Genomic DNA, 17,373 nt, shown 5'->3' with positions numbered 1-17,373 from the left:
AATCCATTCGAAATGGCATTTTTCAAACAGGTTGGAGAAGTTAATTTTAGTTAATTCAGTTAATAATTCCAAATACCTCTTTCCTTCAAGGGGTGTCCAGTGTCAGCCAGGGAGAGCATGGAGCCTTCTCTGTGTGTTGTTGCAAATGAGAAGCATGTAGAAGCTTGTGTGGGAGGGCTCTAAAGCAATTATTCACTATCTGCCACTTTGCAGTCAACAAGAAAAATCATTGGTAAAAGTGTTCATACAATTTCAACTTCTGTGCAAGACATTCGCTAACTGCCTCAGAAATGTGCACACTTTTACATGTTTAATTTGCCGCACTTACCAGCATGTGCTCTGCATCTTTCAGCTGCTTTTGCAGTTGCTGAATGTCACCATCCCTCTTCTCCACTTCTTTGTGTAGCAACTGCATCTCATCATGCACCTTTCCTTGATCAAATGCCAGCTTAATTAATTCTTGAAACTCTCCATCTCTTTGAATAAGCAAATCCAGGATCTGCCAGGGAACAGAATATATTTAGTTTACATGGGAGCTGAACTTGCGTCAAAATATGGCGATTACATACAATTTGAAATCATTTATATCGCATGCCAAACAAAACCAATCTTATCTGGGCGCAGCTGGAAAACAACGGTCAGCCAAAATCAGCCACCCACACAAACCTTGTCAGCTCCACAAACAATGTCCAAGCAACCAGTTACTTCACCATTTTCACTAATTTAGCAGAAAAGGTAAGTCTTCAGGGCCTTCCGAAAGGCAGTACGTTTTTTTGTGTTCGGATTCCCATTGGAAGACTATTCTATACAAGATCAATCTGTTAAGTCTATCAATTTTAAATTGCACAGTTTTTTTATCATCCATGTAGGTTTTGGACAGCGTTTAATACTACCTTAAGAACTGGATTGTTTGGTCTTTGTCAAGGTTTGTAGTTGGAGGTATTTACATACAGAACTAAAATAAATGCATCCCACGACAGCAGAGCCAACCTAATTTCAACCAAGTAAAGACATGCACATAGAAATAGTCAATTTATTTACTGCATAGCAAATGTGAGGTGCTAATTTGTTAATTAAAAAATAGATCAGTTTCCAGAGAATGAAATACAACACAAGTCCAATGTTGCAGAATAGAAGCCCAAGAAATACCTTTTGATGATCATTAACTACAAAGACAAACCGCCTACTCTCGTATTAGCATAAGGGAGGACAGAACCGATCAAGCAGATTACAATACCAGGTTTTTATATAGCAGTTTCACTTGTAAGAGCACTAATCACAGATGTTACTACCAATTGTATTCAATAAAGATAGTCACTTCAGAATGTTCACAACTATTTAAAACTGACCTATTCAGAAGATTCCCCATGATTCTAAGGTGGCTCTGAAATCCAAGTCTCTATATAATGTTTTCCTAAGAAAGCATGCAGAGCAGATGTTATTACTTCTTGATTTCACAAAATGGTACAAGGGAAGTGGCCGTGCTCTTTAATATTTTCGGTTTTCTACCAGCATCACACACTGTCAGATTCTGTCATTTTCCCTTCTCTTGAAAATTGAATGAGACACCCTCTTTCTTTCCGGCCCACTGCCCTGCCTAACCAAGATGCTACAAATCTATGCTAAAATGCTGGTGATGGACCCGAATTGCACCTTACCAACATCTACTCATCTAGACCCACAGGGACTTCATCCATAATAGGCAATAGCGCTTAATGTGGTTGATTCGGTACTAAAGGTAGTCTTATTTCCTCATGGTACACCAGTCTCAGCACAGAGAACACATTTGATGGTCTCAATTGGTCTAATTTGTCTGGTATCATTACAGTTGTATCGCTGGTACCTGTAGATTTCCTAGCTAACTTCAATTTCTTTATTGCGAAAATCTGCTCTAAAAGGCCTCTTTCTCCCTGGGTGACAGTTGTAGAGAACATGGAAGGATTACCCTCATTCCCTCTTAAGTTTGGATTTGCTATTGAAACCCTTGCTCGGATTGTTCAGCAAAACAGCATATTGTGCAACACCACCACATTTCAGGCTTCACATTCATGCGAAGTCAAAAGGGCCTTAATCTTGCAAAGTCTGCGTCTTGATTGTTGCCCGTTGAATGAAGAGTTTCCCTTTGAAAAGAACAGAAGTAGACCTGTTACTTGGGGTTACCTTCTTTACTAAACACAGTATTTTGGGTACTGGAGGGGTCGTTGTGTGCTATCTTTTCGGGATATGCTGGATTGTAAAATTGATGCCTCCCCCCCTGCAGTGCCTCTTTGAAGACTCAGAGGGGTGCATGAGTAAGCGTGCTGGGCTATGCATGCTGCTGGCAGTGCACTGCACACTGCTACTTTGGCTCAAACCCACCAGAGCAACAATTAGGCAGTGACTGCGTGCAGTTAATTGAGCCAGTGACACCGAAGACCAATGGCCCACTATGCAGATGGTGGGACACCGTCCAGTAGATATTTGGCAGCCCGTTAAGTCCTACCTGCTGCATCCCAAGGACGATGTCCCCCTCATGTAATATGTGCTCGTCATTTTCTGACCCATCACCTAAATCTTACTCCATATTTGCCTATATCTGATGATCCCAATGCTTCTTATACATTCACAGGCCTCCTAGTAGTCTTATCTCTGATGTCAGCTGCCGATAGATCTGAATGAATGCGGTTATATTTGTACTGTGTTTGTATACACTGTTACCAAGTGCTTTAATAAAAAAAGCTGTAAAGAAATAACTTTACATGCATCACTGTGAATGTAAGTTGAGTAATAAACTCTGTTGGAGCAATTGTACATGGATCGATGTATGTTTAATTTCGAAATAATGCAAAACCATATTTTATTGCCAATACTTACAAAATATATTTGATTGTACCTTACTCAGGTTAAATTGGGCAGAATATATACTGCTGCCTTTACTTAATGCTGTGGGCCCTGTTGCTACACAGAGACTCTGCTGCCCATCTGGTGGTACTGCCTCGCAATATAAGGGGTTCTGATGGGAGACGGATTTGCAAAGAAATACTACACAGCATTCAATAGACCTGTTGAGGGAGACAGATGATGGGAAGGCTTTTCCACTTTAGGGACAAACAATAGCCTAATGAGTGCTCTACTTGATGCTGTAGTCACAACAGCCATTTGGTGGAATGGGCCAATAACCCGTCCATTGTGCTGCAGTGGATTTCAATGAACAAGCTTACGTTTACACTGCAAAATTCTTGGAGAGGGGCCCAAATGTTCACATAAGTATCAACCTTTCTTGACATTTCTCAAGAAAAGTACAAGGAATAAAGAAGCATAAATCAGTCTGTGCAGTTTAAGCATTTACAACCATATAAGTTATGCAAAATCAGTACTACTTGCTTCCTAGGAGACACTCATACAAGACAAAAATAGGGGTTAGACAAAAGAGACAAGGGGACTGGGAGGGGCAAGCTTAGGGGAAGATTCATAAGGAGTTCACTCTCAGCTGTGCAGACTGGAGAGGGGCCACCTGATGAGCCATCAGACCATAAGGCCAAAAAGGTGCACATCCAAAAACCTTGACCGTGTGTTTATGGGGACACGCCTTGTCACGAACATCACCCTTTAATGGCAGCACAAAAGGAGCATTTCCTTCCTCCAATCATTGCTCTTCCACACCCTAAGTGTTCTCTTCTTCCGAACCAGCATTACCATGGTCAAGAACTCCCTCGTACTTCCAATCTCGGCCCACTTCAAATCAATCTACCAATAAAATAAGAGGCACAGAATCTCCTGGTTGTAAAGTCTGTCCTGGCCGACTATCTGCATCAGTCCAAAACCGTCATGGCTCTATGAGAAACCATAAGGTGCATCACCCAATAGTCCCGGGGACCTGTCATTCAGATGGCCAGGACACGGCCATCGCTTTTGGATCCAGTTCCTGGGGGTAGACCAGTGCGGAGGATCACCTGCGTGAGGGCTCTTCAGGGAGTGGGAGCGGGACACTTAATGACAAGACGCTGTATCCCCTTCCCTGTCATTCCTTTACCCCATCCTATCAGATAGGATACATGGGAACTGTACCTCCCACCCCTTTTTCCTACACGAACACTTTCACACAGACAGTCCGCTCTGGGAGAAAACAGACCAACACCCGAGCAGTATACCAGACATGTCCCAATACAATGGTCAGGCAATTACTGACCTATCACTCACACAACTTACATTATGCTTTTCCGCACGGATAAAAGGCGTTGGACGAGCGAGGCAAAGCACACGAGGGAACAGCAGTTTCGAGACGGCAGCTGAACAAGAGAAGGACGACGGCAAAACAGGAGGAAATTCCCTTGATCTTTCCGACAAGAGACTGGTATGTTTATAAGCCCTTGAGATTAGAAAGCATATGACCAGGAAACCAGACTGAAGAATCCTGTATGGTGTGTCAGAAGTACCTGGGCCTCTCCTGTGTCACTAATCAAGGCGGGGGAAACAGCAGCCACTGTGGTACCATTCTTGGCTCCAAGAACAAAGCAGCGTCAGTGAAATCAACACACCCGGTGAGGGAGACCGGTCTGTGTTGAAGCCAAGTTGCAAGCAGCAACATTGTATGGCGAGCGCTGGAACGAACATTGTTAAAATGTGTGTGAGAAAAGACGCAAGTAAAAGTTGAACTGTTGATGAGTGTTTGAACTTTGAAGAGATGGATACGATACCTTTGACAGAGTGGTCCAGCACTGTGTTGTCAAAGATCTCTGTAAGGTGTCCAGCTCAGACGTAGCAAAAGTGAAAGTTAAAGAGTTATATTAAGAAGAGAACAAAATTGTTAATCAAAGTGGTCCTGCGACGGGTCAAACTAAATCCTGCGCACAGTCGAAAGTCTTTGATTTTGATATAGTAAAGAAAGTTTGGAAAATTAGATAAATTTGGTCCGAGCCTGGCAGAGGGAGACCAATTGAAGGTTTTGTATTAAAGTGGGTGTCTGAACCCGGCGGAGGGGGCCCGGGGTGAACAGTGAATCACCAGAGAAGTTGTGCATATGAGACTCCCGATGAGAAAGGAACTTTGAATGTATTTTTGTCGCATCAGGCCCTCAGAAATAAGAGATTTTGAATGGCAAAGAGACTTTGGCAGAGAAGGTCCTGGTACTGAAATTTTGAACTGCACGCTCATGCTAGAAAAGCCAGAATATGTGCTAAACTGGAGTGTGCGGCAACGGCTCAACTAACCTGACAAATCATTTTTTTGAACACTTTTCTTTTGAATAACATGGTTTCCCACACCATTTGTATTTAGGAATAAGGATTGGCAATAGGTTTTAGGGTCATCAGTATAGGCCCTTTTATTCTGACCAGACTCCACTAGGATTATTATTTCTTGATGGTCATAGCTTGCTCCCATCCTTAGATTTAGGATTAGATGGGCGTTTTTCAAACCCAAATGAAGTTCAATAAACACCCTTGAACTGTGATCACTTGTGTCTGTCTTCACGGTTTGATACCATGTCTTCTTTACAGCTCCAACACATGAACAAAAAATAGGCATTAAATCACCATCCCAACCCGTGCATACATACCAATGTATTGCCCACTAGTAGACAATGTCTACATAGTGTGGTTGGTGACTAATAACTTTGTACAATTGTTGTATACAAACCAGACTGCAGAGGTCAACACAAATGGGATTATATCGTAAAGTGTTCAACTGCAACGAGGGACTAGGCAAGGCTGTCCTTTATCTCCTCTGCTGTTTATAATATCCATTGAACCTTTGGCAGAGGCGATTAGATCTAATGACAAGATAGTGGGAGTCAATTACAATGGAGTATGCCAGAAACTATGGCTGTATACTGATGATTTACTGTTGGTCGTCCAGGAACTGGCTTCTTCTCTTCCAGAAGTGATGGTCTTGATTAAAGATTTCAGCCTGTTGTCAAATTATAAAGTCAACTGGACCAAATCGGAGGCTCTACCAGGTTCACACTTGACTAAGTGCACAGAACTTGTGAATATAGGTTTCAGATGGTGTCCGACACAAATGAAGTACTTGGGAATTTGGATCTCCGGGAACCCGAGGACCATGATGGGCCTGAATTTGGATACAATTCTGCAAAAATTAAGATTGGAATTGGACCGTTGGAGTGAGCTTGGCATATCCATTGGCGGGAAAATTAATGCTATTAAGATGATTTTAGCTCCAAAGTTAAATTACATTCTGAATATGATCCCTCTTCCTGTCTAAACAGATTTGGAAAAAGATTTCAAATATTCTGCAGAACTTTTTATGGAGTAAGAAAACACAGATTAAAAATATGGAAGTTGCAGCTGCAAGAGGACAGAGGGGGATTGAATGTCCCATATTTCGAACTATATCATTAAGCATTTTCATTGAGGCATGTCCTGCTCTTTTTGGAAGATATGGAAGATGAATGGGCCATGGCTGAGGCAAAGGGTGCTGGCCCCTTGCGCCCTGGGGCTGTCCTTTCCACTGTCACGACAGATAGGGAAAACGTTTCTGTTCCAACAAGTTTCCTTAGAACCACATGGAGATCATATGAACAGTCTGCCGGGTTTATGCCTGGTAAGACGGGTACGTCATCAATCTGGTTGAACCCAGATATCAAACTGAACAATAAGACCTTGTTCTGGCCAGAGTGGTTTGTAGCAGGGATTGTTAAAGTAGAAGATCTCTTTGATGGGACCGCTTGGAAAACATTTTGGATTTTGAAACTAGAGTTTGATTTACCTACAGGTACTTATGGCGAATACAGAAAGTTAAGTAGAGCAGTGAATATTCGATCTTTGGTTATCTCGGATTTGACTAACTATTCAAAAGATTGGCAGAAGTGATCATTCAGCATCTAAAATGTATAAAATGTTGAGTGGTTTCACTAATGCTAATGCGGAGCTCCGGGACAAATGGTCTTGCTATCTGAGAGAAGAGATCAATGCAGAGAGGTGGAGTGACTTATGTAGGAATATTAAAAGAATGTCCCTGAATGTTGGAAAGAGATTCAGACAAGTAATGCTCTTGAATAGAGTTTTCTGGACACCAGTAAGACTTAAGGAACAAAATTTAACAGAGTCAGACAGCTGTTGGGGATGTGGTCACTTTCGTGGCACTATGAAACATATGCTATGGGAGTGTCACAGGGTGAGGAATTTCTGGTCAGATGTGACAAGTATGATGAACAAGGTTGCAGATTTGGAATTTGACTTTGAGACTCTAACACTGGGGGAATCCACCATGCTGGACAACTTAGGGAAACATCAGATTACATGGATTTTACGTGGGACCATGATGGCGAAAAAAACTGATCCTGAGAAATTGGAAATCGGAGGTTCACCCGACGTTGAACTTGTGGATGGAGGAGATTATCGCACAAGCAATATTGAAAATGTGATATATTCTGTGAAAGGGGATGGACGTATTTTTGATAAAATATGGAAGGCCTTTTTGGATAGGGCTAGTCAATCGTTGGAGCTTCCTGTGTCGAGTTAACCTGTATTCAGATAAGTAGACATGCAGGTTTCAATTTACTCATATTGTTCATGTCTTTTGCTTCTTGGTTTGTTGCTATGCCAAAGTTTTCTAGAAGGTTGTTTTCAGGTCAATGTTTAGAATTGCTATTGCTTTTTGACTTTTGCATCACACCATTTCTGCCTCCCCCTTTATTTTATTTTTTTATTCAATATATTTTTCATAATTATTGTATGGATAATTGTCTATTGTATCTCTATGTTACATTGATTTCTTCTGTTAATATTTGATAAATTGGTTTACAAAGTAAAAAAAAAGAAAAAAACTCTGTACAACATTTGATCCATGCTCAAGATGAAGCTCATTTTCAGTAACTTGCCCAAATCTGGTTCTGGAAGGTCTATACAAAGTTCTGTTTCCCATCTGACTGTCGGCACCCTGATATTATTAGACCGCTGACTCTGCTCTTTGGTCAGCTCATTTCTGGCCCCTGAGCTTGCCCCCCCCGGCCCGTTCCAGTATTGCAAGATTTCGGCGTGAAGCTTTCAGCTTCACTTTCCATGGAAGCTCAGTCACTTTCCATGGAAGCTCAGGTGAGCGCCGTCAGTCAGGCTGTTCATTTTAAACTGCGGATTCGCTGCCAAGTCTTGCCCTATCTTCCCCACCAGCTGCTAGTTTCTTTACCGATTTCGGGCTCGCTGGACTATTTTAATTCACTTTACCTGACCCAGCCAGCTCATCTTTGTTAACATCTGCAGATTCTATAGAACACCATGGCTGGGGTGGGCACAAGTGCATCTCATTTTACTTCTATTACTTTGCTTCTTTCTTCTCTCCACTGGTGGCCTGTGACCAAGCATGTGGACTGTAAAGCTTTGTGCATTGTCTACCGAGACTTTTATAAAATCGGACCAGAGTATTTGCAGGCCAAATTCGGTCCCTATAGTCCCTCGCATGGTCTACGTTCCACAGCTGCTCTTCGCATCTTTGTTCCCCGTTTCATGGTGGGGGGTGCTCCTTTTCCGTTGCTGCTGCAAGGCTTTGAAACGCTCTTCCTTTCTGTTTGTGTGCCACCCTGGGACACCAGTCTTTTCACCGGGCTTTAAAAATGTTTATTCTACTTTTCTTTGGGTGGCCCTTTCTATCCAGTCATCTTAGCACCACCATGCCCTTTTCGGTGTAGGCCGCACTTTACACATTTTCTAACGTAACATAACCTGGCTCCTCAAATCACCCTCAAGCAAACTACTTGCGCACAATCAAAAGCACCAACTTTCACCTTTCAAAGTGGATAGCACTGGGGGGGTAGATGAAGAATGTGTCTCACATCCAGCTTTGAATTGATATTCTATTTCTACCGCACACGTACACAAGTGTTTCAGAGCACGACAAGGCAAGGGAAGAACAAAACAACAACCTTACTCAGTCTCTCCGTGTCACGATGAGCCATTAGCTTCTGCATTAGTCTGCAATCATGGGCGTGGCAGAGAACTTCTGGAACTCATTGCACCTTGGGAGTGGCAGGGCGTGGTTGGCTATATAAGCCCCACCCAAGCCCTAAGGCATGCTTTGCGTTATTCTGCAGTAAGCAGCGTAACGCTCTCAGAGGAACTCCTGCTAGCAATCTTCCACAAACCTGCAAAGAAAAGCGGCAGACCATCGGGCCTCGCATACTCACCTGCTCTGATTTACCTGTGCCTCCAGCAACGTCCCGGTTGTTCATCGAGGACTCCAGCTTCCATTGGTCACCGGCACCTGCAGAAGGAAGAGAAGAAAAACAAGGTGAATCGTTGAGCTCATTCATCGCACTCGGTCACCGCCGCGCATCACTCACCGCTTCCGTCGCCATCGATCAGATTCATTGATCACGCCGGCTCACAGCTACCTGGAAAAGAGAAGGAAAGAACAGGTGAGATCACGCAAACTGCACCTGAGGTCGCGCTGGACCCTAGACACAAGGCAGGCCACCCTGACCCACTGGCTCAACCGCTCACACGCAGCGCCTCAAACCAGGGAAGCAGACACTCCACGTACCAGCTCCCCATGCCCCCGCGGAGACAAGGTGAGCGTAACATTCGCCATCTGCTCAGTCTTTTTTCTCCAACCTATCTTCTTTGGTTTGTGGGGTTCCCCAAGGCTCTGCCCTCATGCCCACCCCGTTCAAGATTTACATCCAGCCTCTTGTTGCTCTCATCCGCTCCCACGGCTTCAGATGCTACTCTTATGCTGACGATACTCAGATCAGTACAGCTTGGTCTTCTCCACCCCTCCCATGCCACTCAGCTGAGGGACTGCCTGCAGGCCGTTGGGAGCTGAATGAGCGACAATTGGCTTAAATTGAATGGGGGCAAATCTGAGGTTTTGATGGTGGGGTCTGCTTCCGCCACGTCTCTTTGGACATCCTCCTTTTGGCCTTTGTCTATTGTTTCTATGTGTGCAACTGCTGCGGTTGTTAAAAATCTCAGTGTTAAATTTTCTGCCTCCCTTTGCAGGTCTTCCCAGATCAGCTCAGTGTGCCAGGCAGGCCACTTCGAGCTGAGAAAGGTGTTGTAGTTTATTCCCAGTCATCTTCGCGCCCGGTAGTTGCAGCCTTAGTTCTTAGTCGCATTAACTACTGTAGCTCCCTGTACCTGGTGCAACCAGCGTATCTGGTACAACACTTACAAATCTTACAGAATTCTGCTGCCCGGCTAGCCACCAGTACCCCTTTCAGGGATCACATCTCCCCTATTCTTCGTGCTCTTCATTGGCTCCCTATGGCTAAGCGTGTGCATTTCAAATCTGTCTCGTACACAGGGCCTTCCACGCTGTGGGGCCCGAGTACCTGCAACATACGTTCCTGGCCGCCCTCTGTTTTCTGGGGACAGGTTTCTCATTTGTGCCTAGATTTCAGTTTGTCTGAATTGGTGGCCACTCATTTTCTGTGAGGGCTGCCAAGCTGTGGCATGCTCTGCCCATTGCTCTGCTGTCCACGGTGGCTCATCTGTAATTTAGATGTGCATTAAAAACGTTGCTCTTTTGATTTCCTGTATCTGGCCTCTGCAGGTGTCTTCTCAGTCTTGTAGCGCCAGGTTGCCTTTTTTTGGTGTCAGTTGCGCTGTACCACTGTATAAAAAATTGGATAACACCTAAATGAAGCATCCAGGATTGATCTAGGGGCTGCTCGGGTGACCTCTGACCCTAAAACCACCATATTTGAAAGGTCTTTCCACCTCCAGCAACAACTCCTGTTCCCAGCCAGCATTGCTCCTAGGTTTCCCAAACCTGCTAACCACTCATTGGGAGCACTGGTATCAGCAGCCCTCCAGATAAGGTGCGTATTAATTCTTCCTTGGTACAGCTCACACAGGCCATTTATAGCAGCACCCCCATAAATCTTGCAAGTCACTGGTGATAGGCTGGCCAGCAGCAGCTTGCAAATCCTTTTACTTTCGCAATCCACACAGTTCTTTGAAAGAAGCAACTGAGATGAGTCTGGGTCTATTTTATTTAACACTCTTAATAATTCTAGCAAGATAATACTTTCCGAGTAATGTAGAAGTGAATTTGTGTTTTGCTCACTTTGTTGAACTGCCTGCATTTTGTAGGTTACAGTGTTATTCAAACATTTCGAATCATGATCATGCATTTCACATTGCTTTAGGACACGTAGTACTGTGTAAAAAGAAAATTGTCTTAAACTAGGGCTGCATTTCTGCTCCATTTTCCTCTGTTCTGATCAGATTTAATAGAGGCAGCGCAGTTGCAGTATCATGGGCATTTCATACTTTACCTTTTCATCACAGAAGCACATCAATTGCATTTAATGGCTTGGGGTTCTTGATGTTTCGAAGTTTTAGAAGAGCCTCCCAGCAAGCAGTTGTTTGACATTTGTAGTAAAAGGAAAAGCTTTTGGTGTTCCAAATGAAGATGTCTTTATTTTAATCTCAAGATTGCATGCGTTCGTGTGCATGGCTCAGAAGAAGCGCATCCCCTGAGGAATGCTATACTTGTAATGGTTCAGAACACACATCTCATCTGGGCGTTTATACTTGTAATGGCATACCCTGCTGGTAAAACATCTGCATTCAAGCAAGTGCTGCATCTGGCGAGACAAACCTCCAACTCTATAATTCACAACCTAATGGCCAAAAGAAGGTTTGTATACATCTAGAAAAAAGGAGTACCCAATGGCAAAGCTGCACTAGATTTGTAAATGGAAAGTTCAGCTTTTTAAATATTTATTGGTGCTGTGTCAAAAGACAAAAAAGGAGAGAAAGAGCAACTCTGAACCTAAGCAATACAGGAGAACAAAGAGAGGGGTGGGGGCAGAGGGGCAGAGGGCACGAGAACAAAGAACATAGCACCCCCCAAAATCCTGTTTTGGATTGTCTTCTGTCGAGCACCCTGGAAAATGGCTGCCTAGCTTTTTAGCTCTGCACTGTACCGGAACGAAACGAAACAGCATGAGGCGGAGATTCCATAGATCTGATTATAGATCCTGTGCGCTGAGAGTGGGGGGCACCACCGGCTCAAATCCTGACAGGATTGATAGCTCCTGTGCTGAGATCTGGCCCCCTGCGATTGGGAGATGGCGGACAACCGTCCTGGGATTGCGTGCCTGCGGTGGCGTCTCCTGACCTCCCCGTGGACTGCAGAGACCTGCCGGGGCGGAGCTGTACTGCAGCAGTCTGCCCGCTCTAATAGCATGGTGCCGGCTGTGGCCCGAGGAGCGGCTTCCCATCAGCCTGCTCCCTCTGCCGGAATATCAAGAAGCCGATTGCTGCTGGTGCTGAGAGGCGGCAATGTTGGCTGGCCCAATGAGTGGTGATTGGACCCATTCCACCGACACCAGCGGGGTGCCCGACCCTACTGTAGACTAACACATGTTCCAGACCGGAAGGGATAAAATCTCTATTCCCCCAGCCCGCTCCTGGCCAGTACCTCCTGGGGGATTGACGCTGCAACCTGCCAGCACTGTGGGTTCACCATCGTCCCTACCTGGACACAAACCACTGCCAACATATCCGTGGCGGTCCCGGCCCGAGGTGCCGTGGGAGACTGGACCGCAACACCATCCCAGCTTCTGATTCTGCTCACCACCTCCTGTGAAGGAACCCAGAGCGCAGCCCAGGACCGGACGACATCCGCCTCTCTAGCTGGGCAGGGGGACTGGCGCCGGTGACATTGCTTTGGTGAGCAGCTCCACTCGCCGACACCAGCGTGACAACAGACCCTGCCGTCGGCTGGCACAAGCCCCGCACCGGAGGCGGTACAACACCTCTCCCTCCAACTTGCTCCTTGCCAGCGCCGGTCGGGAGATCTACACCACAGCCTGCCGGCGTTGCGAGCTTGATGCTGTTTTTTACCTGAACATGAGTGAGACTGGCCCCATCTAACAAACTCACCCCGTTTCCTGCTCGTCATCTCCTGCCGAGGAGCCCTTAGTGCGGCTGGGGGAGTGACAACCTCCTCCCTCCCGGGTGTCCAGGGGACTCCCGACACCCACCCTGGACTGAAGGAGAGGGAGACGAGCTCCGTTGTTGGCGAGTACGCTGGGCCCTGGTGCTCCGGCGTTTGGCCGAATCCTGCTGGCTGCTCCTGTTGAGGGCCTGCGAGCTGTCGTGGTCCCAGAGGGATATGGACGCAGCCTGCGCTGCACGCTTCTGCTCGGGTGGCATGATCTGGCGCTGGTGCTTACTATCCCTGAAAAAGCACAGGAGGCGAAAATAATGCTGCAAGACTCCCTCTTCTCAACAAGTATAACCCTACACCAATCCACGTTAATACAGCGACTTCACCATTGATCCTGTGCCAGCACCCTGCTTCGCCCCATCCAGTTAAGGGCTGAGATGTGTGGGGTCCCTGACCGGTGGCAGCCCGAGCCAGTCCTGGGTGGAACCAGTACCACTGTATCCAACGACCCTGTGCCTCCCCGGGGCTACCAAATAGCTTCACTGTGCCTCTCCCCCATGTCTGCCGATACCCCCTGCTACTCCTGCGCACACTTGGCGACTACTGCGTACCACGACCGGACTATTACTATGCTGTTTGCCACTCTGGCCACTCCACCGTGACACACACGCTGAGTGGCCTGACCTTAACTTCGGGGGCATCAACAAGGTTGCCACCGCCCCAGCCGCCTTTCTACACTTTGCTATCCTCCGGGCCTGGACTGAAGGCTCACGCCGCTGCTCAGACGTAGCACGCTCTGGGGCTTCGTTAGCCCCTGCACACCTCGAGGTCCTCGATACCTCCATAGAGTACTCAAACTAGCCTAGGAGCCTCTCAGTTACCCTGGTGCCCCTCCAGCCCTCACAGTGCCCCACCTGGTACACCTATCGTCCCCCAGTACTGGACAATTACCACCTACGCCGATAAGGAATCCAGCGCTGGGCCCTAAGCGGAGAGACGGGAGAGAGGCCTACCATGACCAAAGGCGCCTGAGGGGGGGAAAGAAAAGCAGCGCCATTAACAAATTTGCAAAATCAACACCTAGGCTCGAACAGGGGAATCCAGCACCGAGTCAAGGTGACACCTCTATGCCTATATCTCCATACCTACCCTCGATCTTACCAGCATGATGGAGGTAATGGCCAAAACCTTGGCGGCCATACATGTAAAATTGGATGATGATATTGCAAATGTGGCATCACTTGGATCCCAGTTGGCCCACAAGGGTGCCAGAATCACTGAGGCTGAGACTAGGATAGGAGCCAACGAAGACGGGCTGCATGCACTCCAAGACACAGTGGCTACCCTTACCCGAGATATGAAATTAATTAAAAACAAGTGCCACGATCGAGTCCCGCTCACGTAGAAATAACATTTGGATAGTCTGGGTGCCTGAGGACGCACTTACCGGGAAAATGGAGCTGGCTACTGAAAACTTACTTAAAGATCTCTTGGGGAGCCCTGATCTCTCCCCTTTCTTTGCTGTTGAGCGTGCCCATCGGGCATTGGCCCCGCGCCCCAAGCCTGGGGATTGCCCCAAGCCTGGGGATTTCCCCAGGCCCATTATTGTAAAGATTCTGAGCTTCCGGGATAGGGAGCCCCTACTTCGGCTTGCACGGGAAAAAAAAAGAATTGAGGCTGGGCTCCCAAAGCATCAGGATCCTCGTTGACTTTTCCACTGGAGAACAGCAGGAGCAGCGCCAATTCCTCCGCGTCAAAAAGATGCTCAGGGAAAGGAACATCCGATATGCCATGCTATTCCCAGCACGCCTCAAGCTTACCTTCAGGGGTAAACTTTACTTCTTCAACATTCCGAATGAAGCAGTGAAATTCATCGAAGCACAAATACCTCTGGACAACCCTGTCGATGACCAAATGGTGGACAATCATGCCGACTAAAGATACCAAATTCACACTACTCCACTTGAGGTTGCTATTCTCCTTACTTACATGAGCTGATCGTGGCACACGAAGACTCCAGCCGCCTCTCACATGCTACAGAGATGGGTGGACTACCCTAGATCCTATGTTGGTGGTTGTGCGGCAGCAGCGTACCCCCTTGCAGTTGTAATGGTGGTTTCAACCATTGTTCTCAGGTCCCTCTTGGACCTCCCGAGAAGGTGAGCCAAGTTGGGGTGGGCTGACCGAAGGTAGAACCAGGGGGTGGGGCACATACACTGCTTGGTTGGGGAGGGCAGTGAGGGAGGGGGTATCCAAGTTGGGGCGGGTAAAAACCAAACTGGCAGGAGCAACACAGCAGAACACTATTCGGCGAACAAAGGCGGGAAATCTGGGATGTCGCCTGAAATGTGAAATGGCAACTAAATTAATGTCATGGAATATCAGAGGGGTAAGTAATTACACTAAGGCACGCAGAATCACCACATATGCACAGAGACATGGGGTAAAGATACTTCTACTGCAGGAGACGCACACTACAAGACATAGCGGCTGGTTTAGCACCATCCTGGGGACCAAATCGATTTTATACTTCCTTCTCAACACATGCAAGGGGGTACTGACGCTAATTCATAAATCAATCAAATTCACATTGCAAAAGAATTACATAAACCCTGAAAGCAGATCTGTAATCCTGCACTGCATGGTCACAGGCGGGGAGTACTTATTGGTAAACACGTACTGCCCTAATGTTGACACCCCGGAGTTCTTCGATAAAGTGGTCTCCATCCTAATGGGATACATAGGGGGTACAGATCATTTGGGGAGGTTAGGGGGGAGACATGAATCTAATAATTGATACTAGCTGGGACAGGATGAGGTCGGCCCCTAGGACCCTATCACGGGCGGCCCGCAGACTAATCTCGCATATGACATCACTGGGCCTAAAGGATGTCTGGAGGGTATTGCATGCTCAGAAAAAACAAATCATACTACTCTTCGGTGCATGACAGCTCATCACAAATTGATATGTTTTTAACATCGGGTACCTTGATAGGCAAGGACGAAGCACTGAAATACTTGCCCGCACGTTATCAGACCACTCTCCCGTAACACTGGCTATAGTGCTGGATCGACACCACCCAACTCATACTGCCTGGCGCTTTAAAATCGGAAGCTCTGTGGGATATCGTATTCAAGGCAGAGATCCGATCTGACCTAAAGACATTTTTCGAGTGCAACACCCAGCATGACACGACCGCGGGGGCAAGATGGGAGGCCTTCAAGGTGCACATACGGGGCATGTCTATAATCAGGGAAGCAGGCATATTAAAAGTGATTAGAAATTACCTTTGTCTCTCAGAAGCCAAACTCAAGGGGTTGGAGCAGGAATGTGCAACTGCAGCGAGCCCTGTTAAACTGGCACAGTGTCTTGGCCACCAACCCAGGGCCAACACTTTCATCCTATAAAGTGTCCAAATGGACCCTGTCCTGGCACCTTTGGCGCCAGGCTCATAAGAAAGTGTGCTCTGCACACTGACTCCAAGGCACGTGCACCCAGGCCGGGCGTGGCCATTAGTAGACATTGGAAGGCACGTGCAGGAGTCTATGGGAGTGGTGAGGTGGGGCCCCAAGGCGGGGCTAAAGGGGAGTGGCTGGAGCCAGGCTATTTAAGCCAGCCCCACCCGCATGTAGAGGCTTCGCATTAATCTGCCCTGTGCAGCACAACGCTCACCGCCGTCTGCAGCTCTTACTTGCTGCCAGCTCTGCACGCTGGGCCTGGACATCATCTTTAACGCACGCATCTTACCTGAATCCAGTCTTATCATCGCTCACAGCACAGCGTGCATCTCATCTGAATGCAGCCATACCATCGCTCTCAACGCAGTGTGCACCTTACCTGTTTCTGCAAATCCATCACCTGCAGCTCGTCTCGTCCTCACCTGCCCGAGCGCGCCTACGCGGGAGTCTTCTTCCTGTCCAGGATCTTCAGAGATCTTCAACCTACCAGCCGCTGACAGGTTTTCGGACCGCCGCTCTCCACCATTCGACGCCAGATTATCCTTGCAAGAGAAAAGGAACGTACAAGGTTAGAAACTGCATAAACACTTAAGGCTTGGCCGCGCAATACCTAAGCCTTGCGTTTACCTAGAAACCCAATTTACCCACCAGTGGAGGCCGCTCCATCACCCTTCTGGCACCGTGCAGGCTCGTTCCCAACAGCGCGATTCTGTGGGCCATCTTCACATCTACTGGGAAAAGGAAAGACATTAGAATTACGAGCCAGCATCGTTGGAAATAACCAGGTTACTCACCGTAGTGACCACATTACTCCTAGTCCATAGTCCCCTTTCCTCCATACTTATGGGGCATCTCTCCGTCCTGTGGGACGGGACCGGAGCACTTTGTAAAAAGCATCCAAATCATTTTAAAAAATGTGTCCCTTCTCTCTTTCCTGCGCGGGGCCCGGCACGCGGCCGTAACCCCACCCACCTTGGCTCCGCCCCGCGCATCAGTCCTGGTCTATCGCAGGGTCAAAGACCCGTTAGCAATAACAGAGGAACCTTATTAGAAGGGACGGGGGGCGGGCGTATGGAGGAA

General features: G+C 47.1%; 1 protein-coding gene across 2 annotated transcripts in view; it reads right to left on the bottom strand.

Annotated features, from left to right (window-relative positions):
• MED4 (mediator complex subunit 4) overlaps nucleotides 1-17,373 on the bottom strand; it is a 550,363-nt gene that overhangs the window by 381,604 nt on the left and 151,386 nt on the right. For both annotated transcript variants that reach the window (XM_069640681.1, XM_069640680.1), the window contains exon 3: nucleotides 329-499. In XM_069640681.1, the coding sequence (XP_069496782.1) occupies nucleotides 329-499 (171 nt within the window). The remainder of the gene's footprint in view (nucleotides 1-328; nucleotides 500-17,373) is intronic.

Source organism: Ambystoma mexicanum, chromosome 7q (genome assembly GCF_040938575.1).
Source record: "Ambystoma mexicanum isolate Mex_15411 chromosome 7q, UKY_AmexF1_1, whole genome shotgun sequence".
Classification (NCBI taxonomy): Eukaryota; Metazoa; Chordata; class Amphibia; order Caudata; family Ambystomatidae; genus Ambystoma; species Ambystoma mexicanum.
This window is presented reverse-complemented; position numbering and strand designations above follow the sequence as displayed.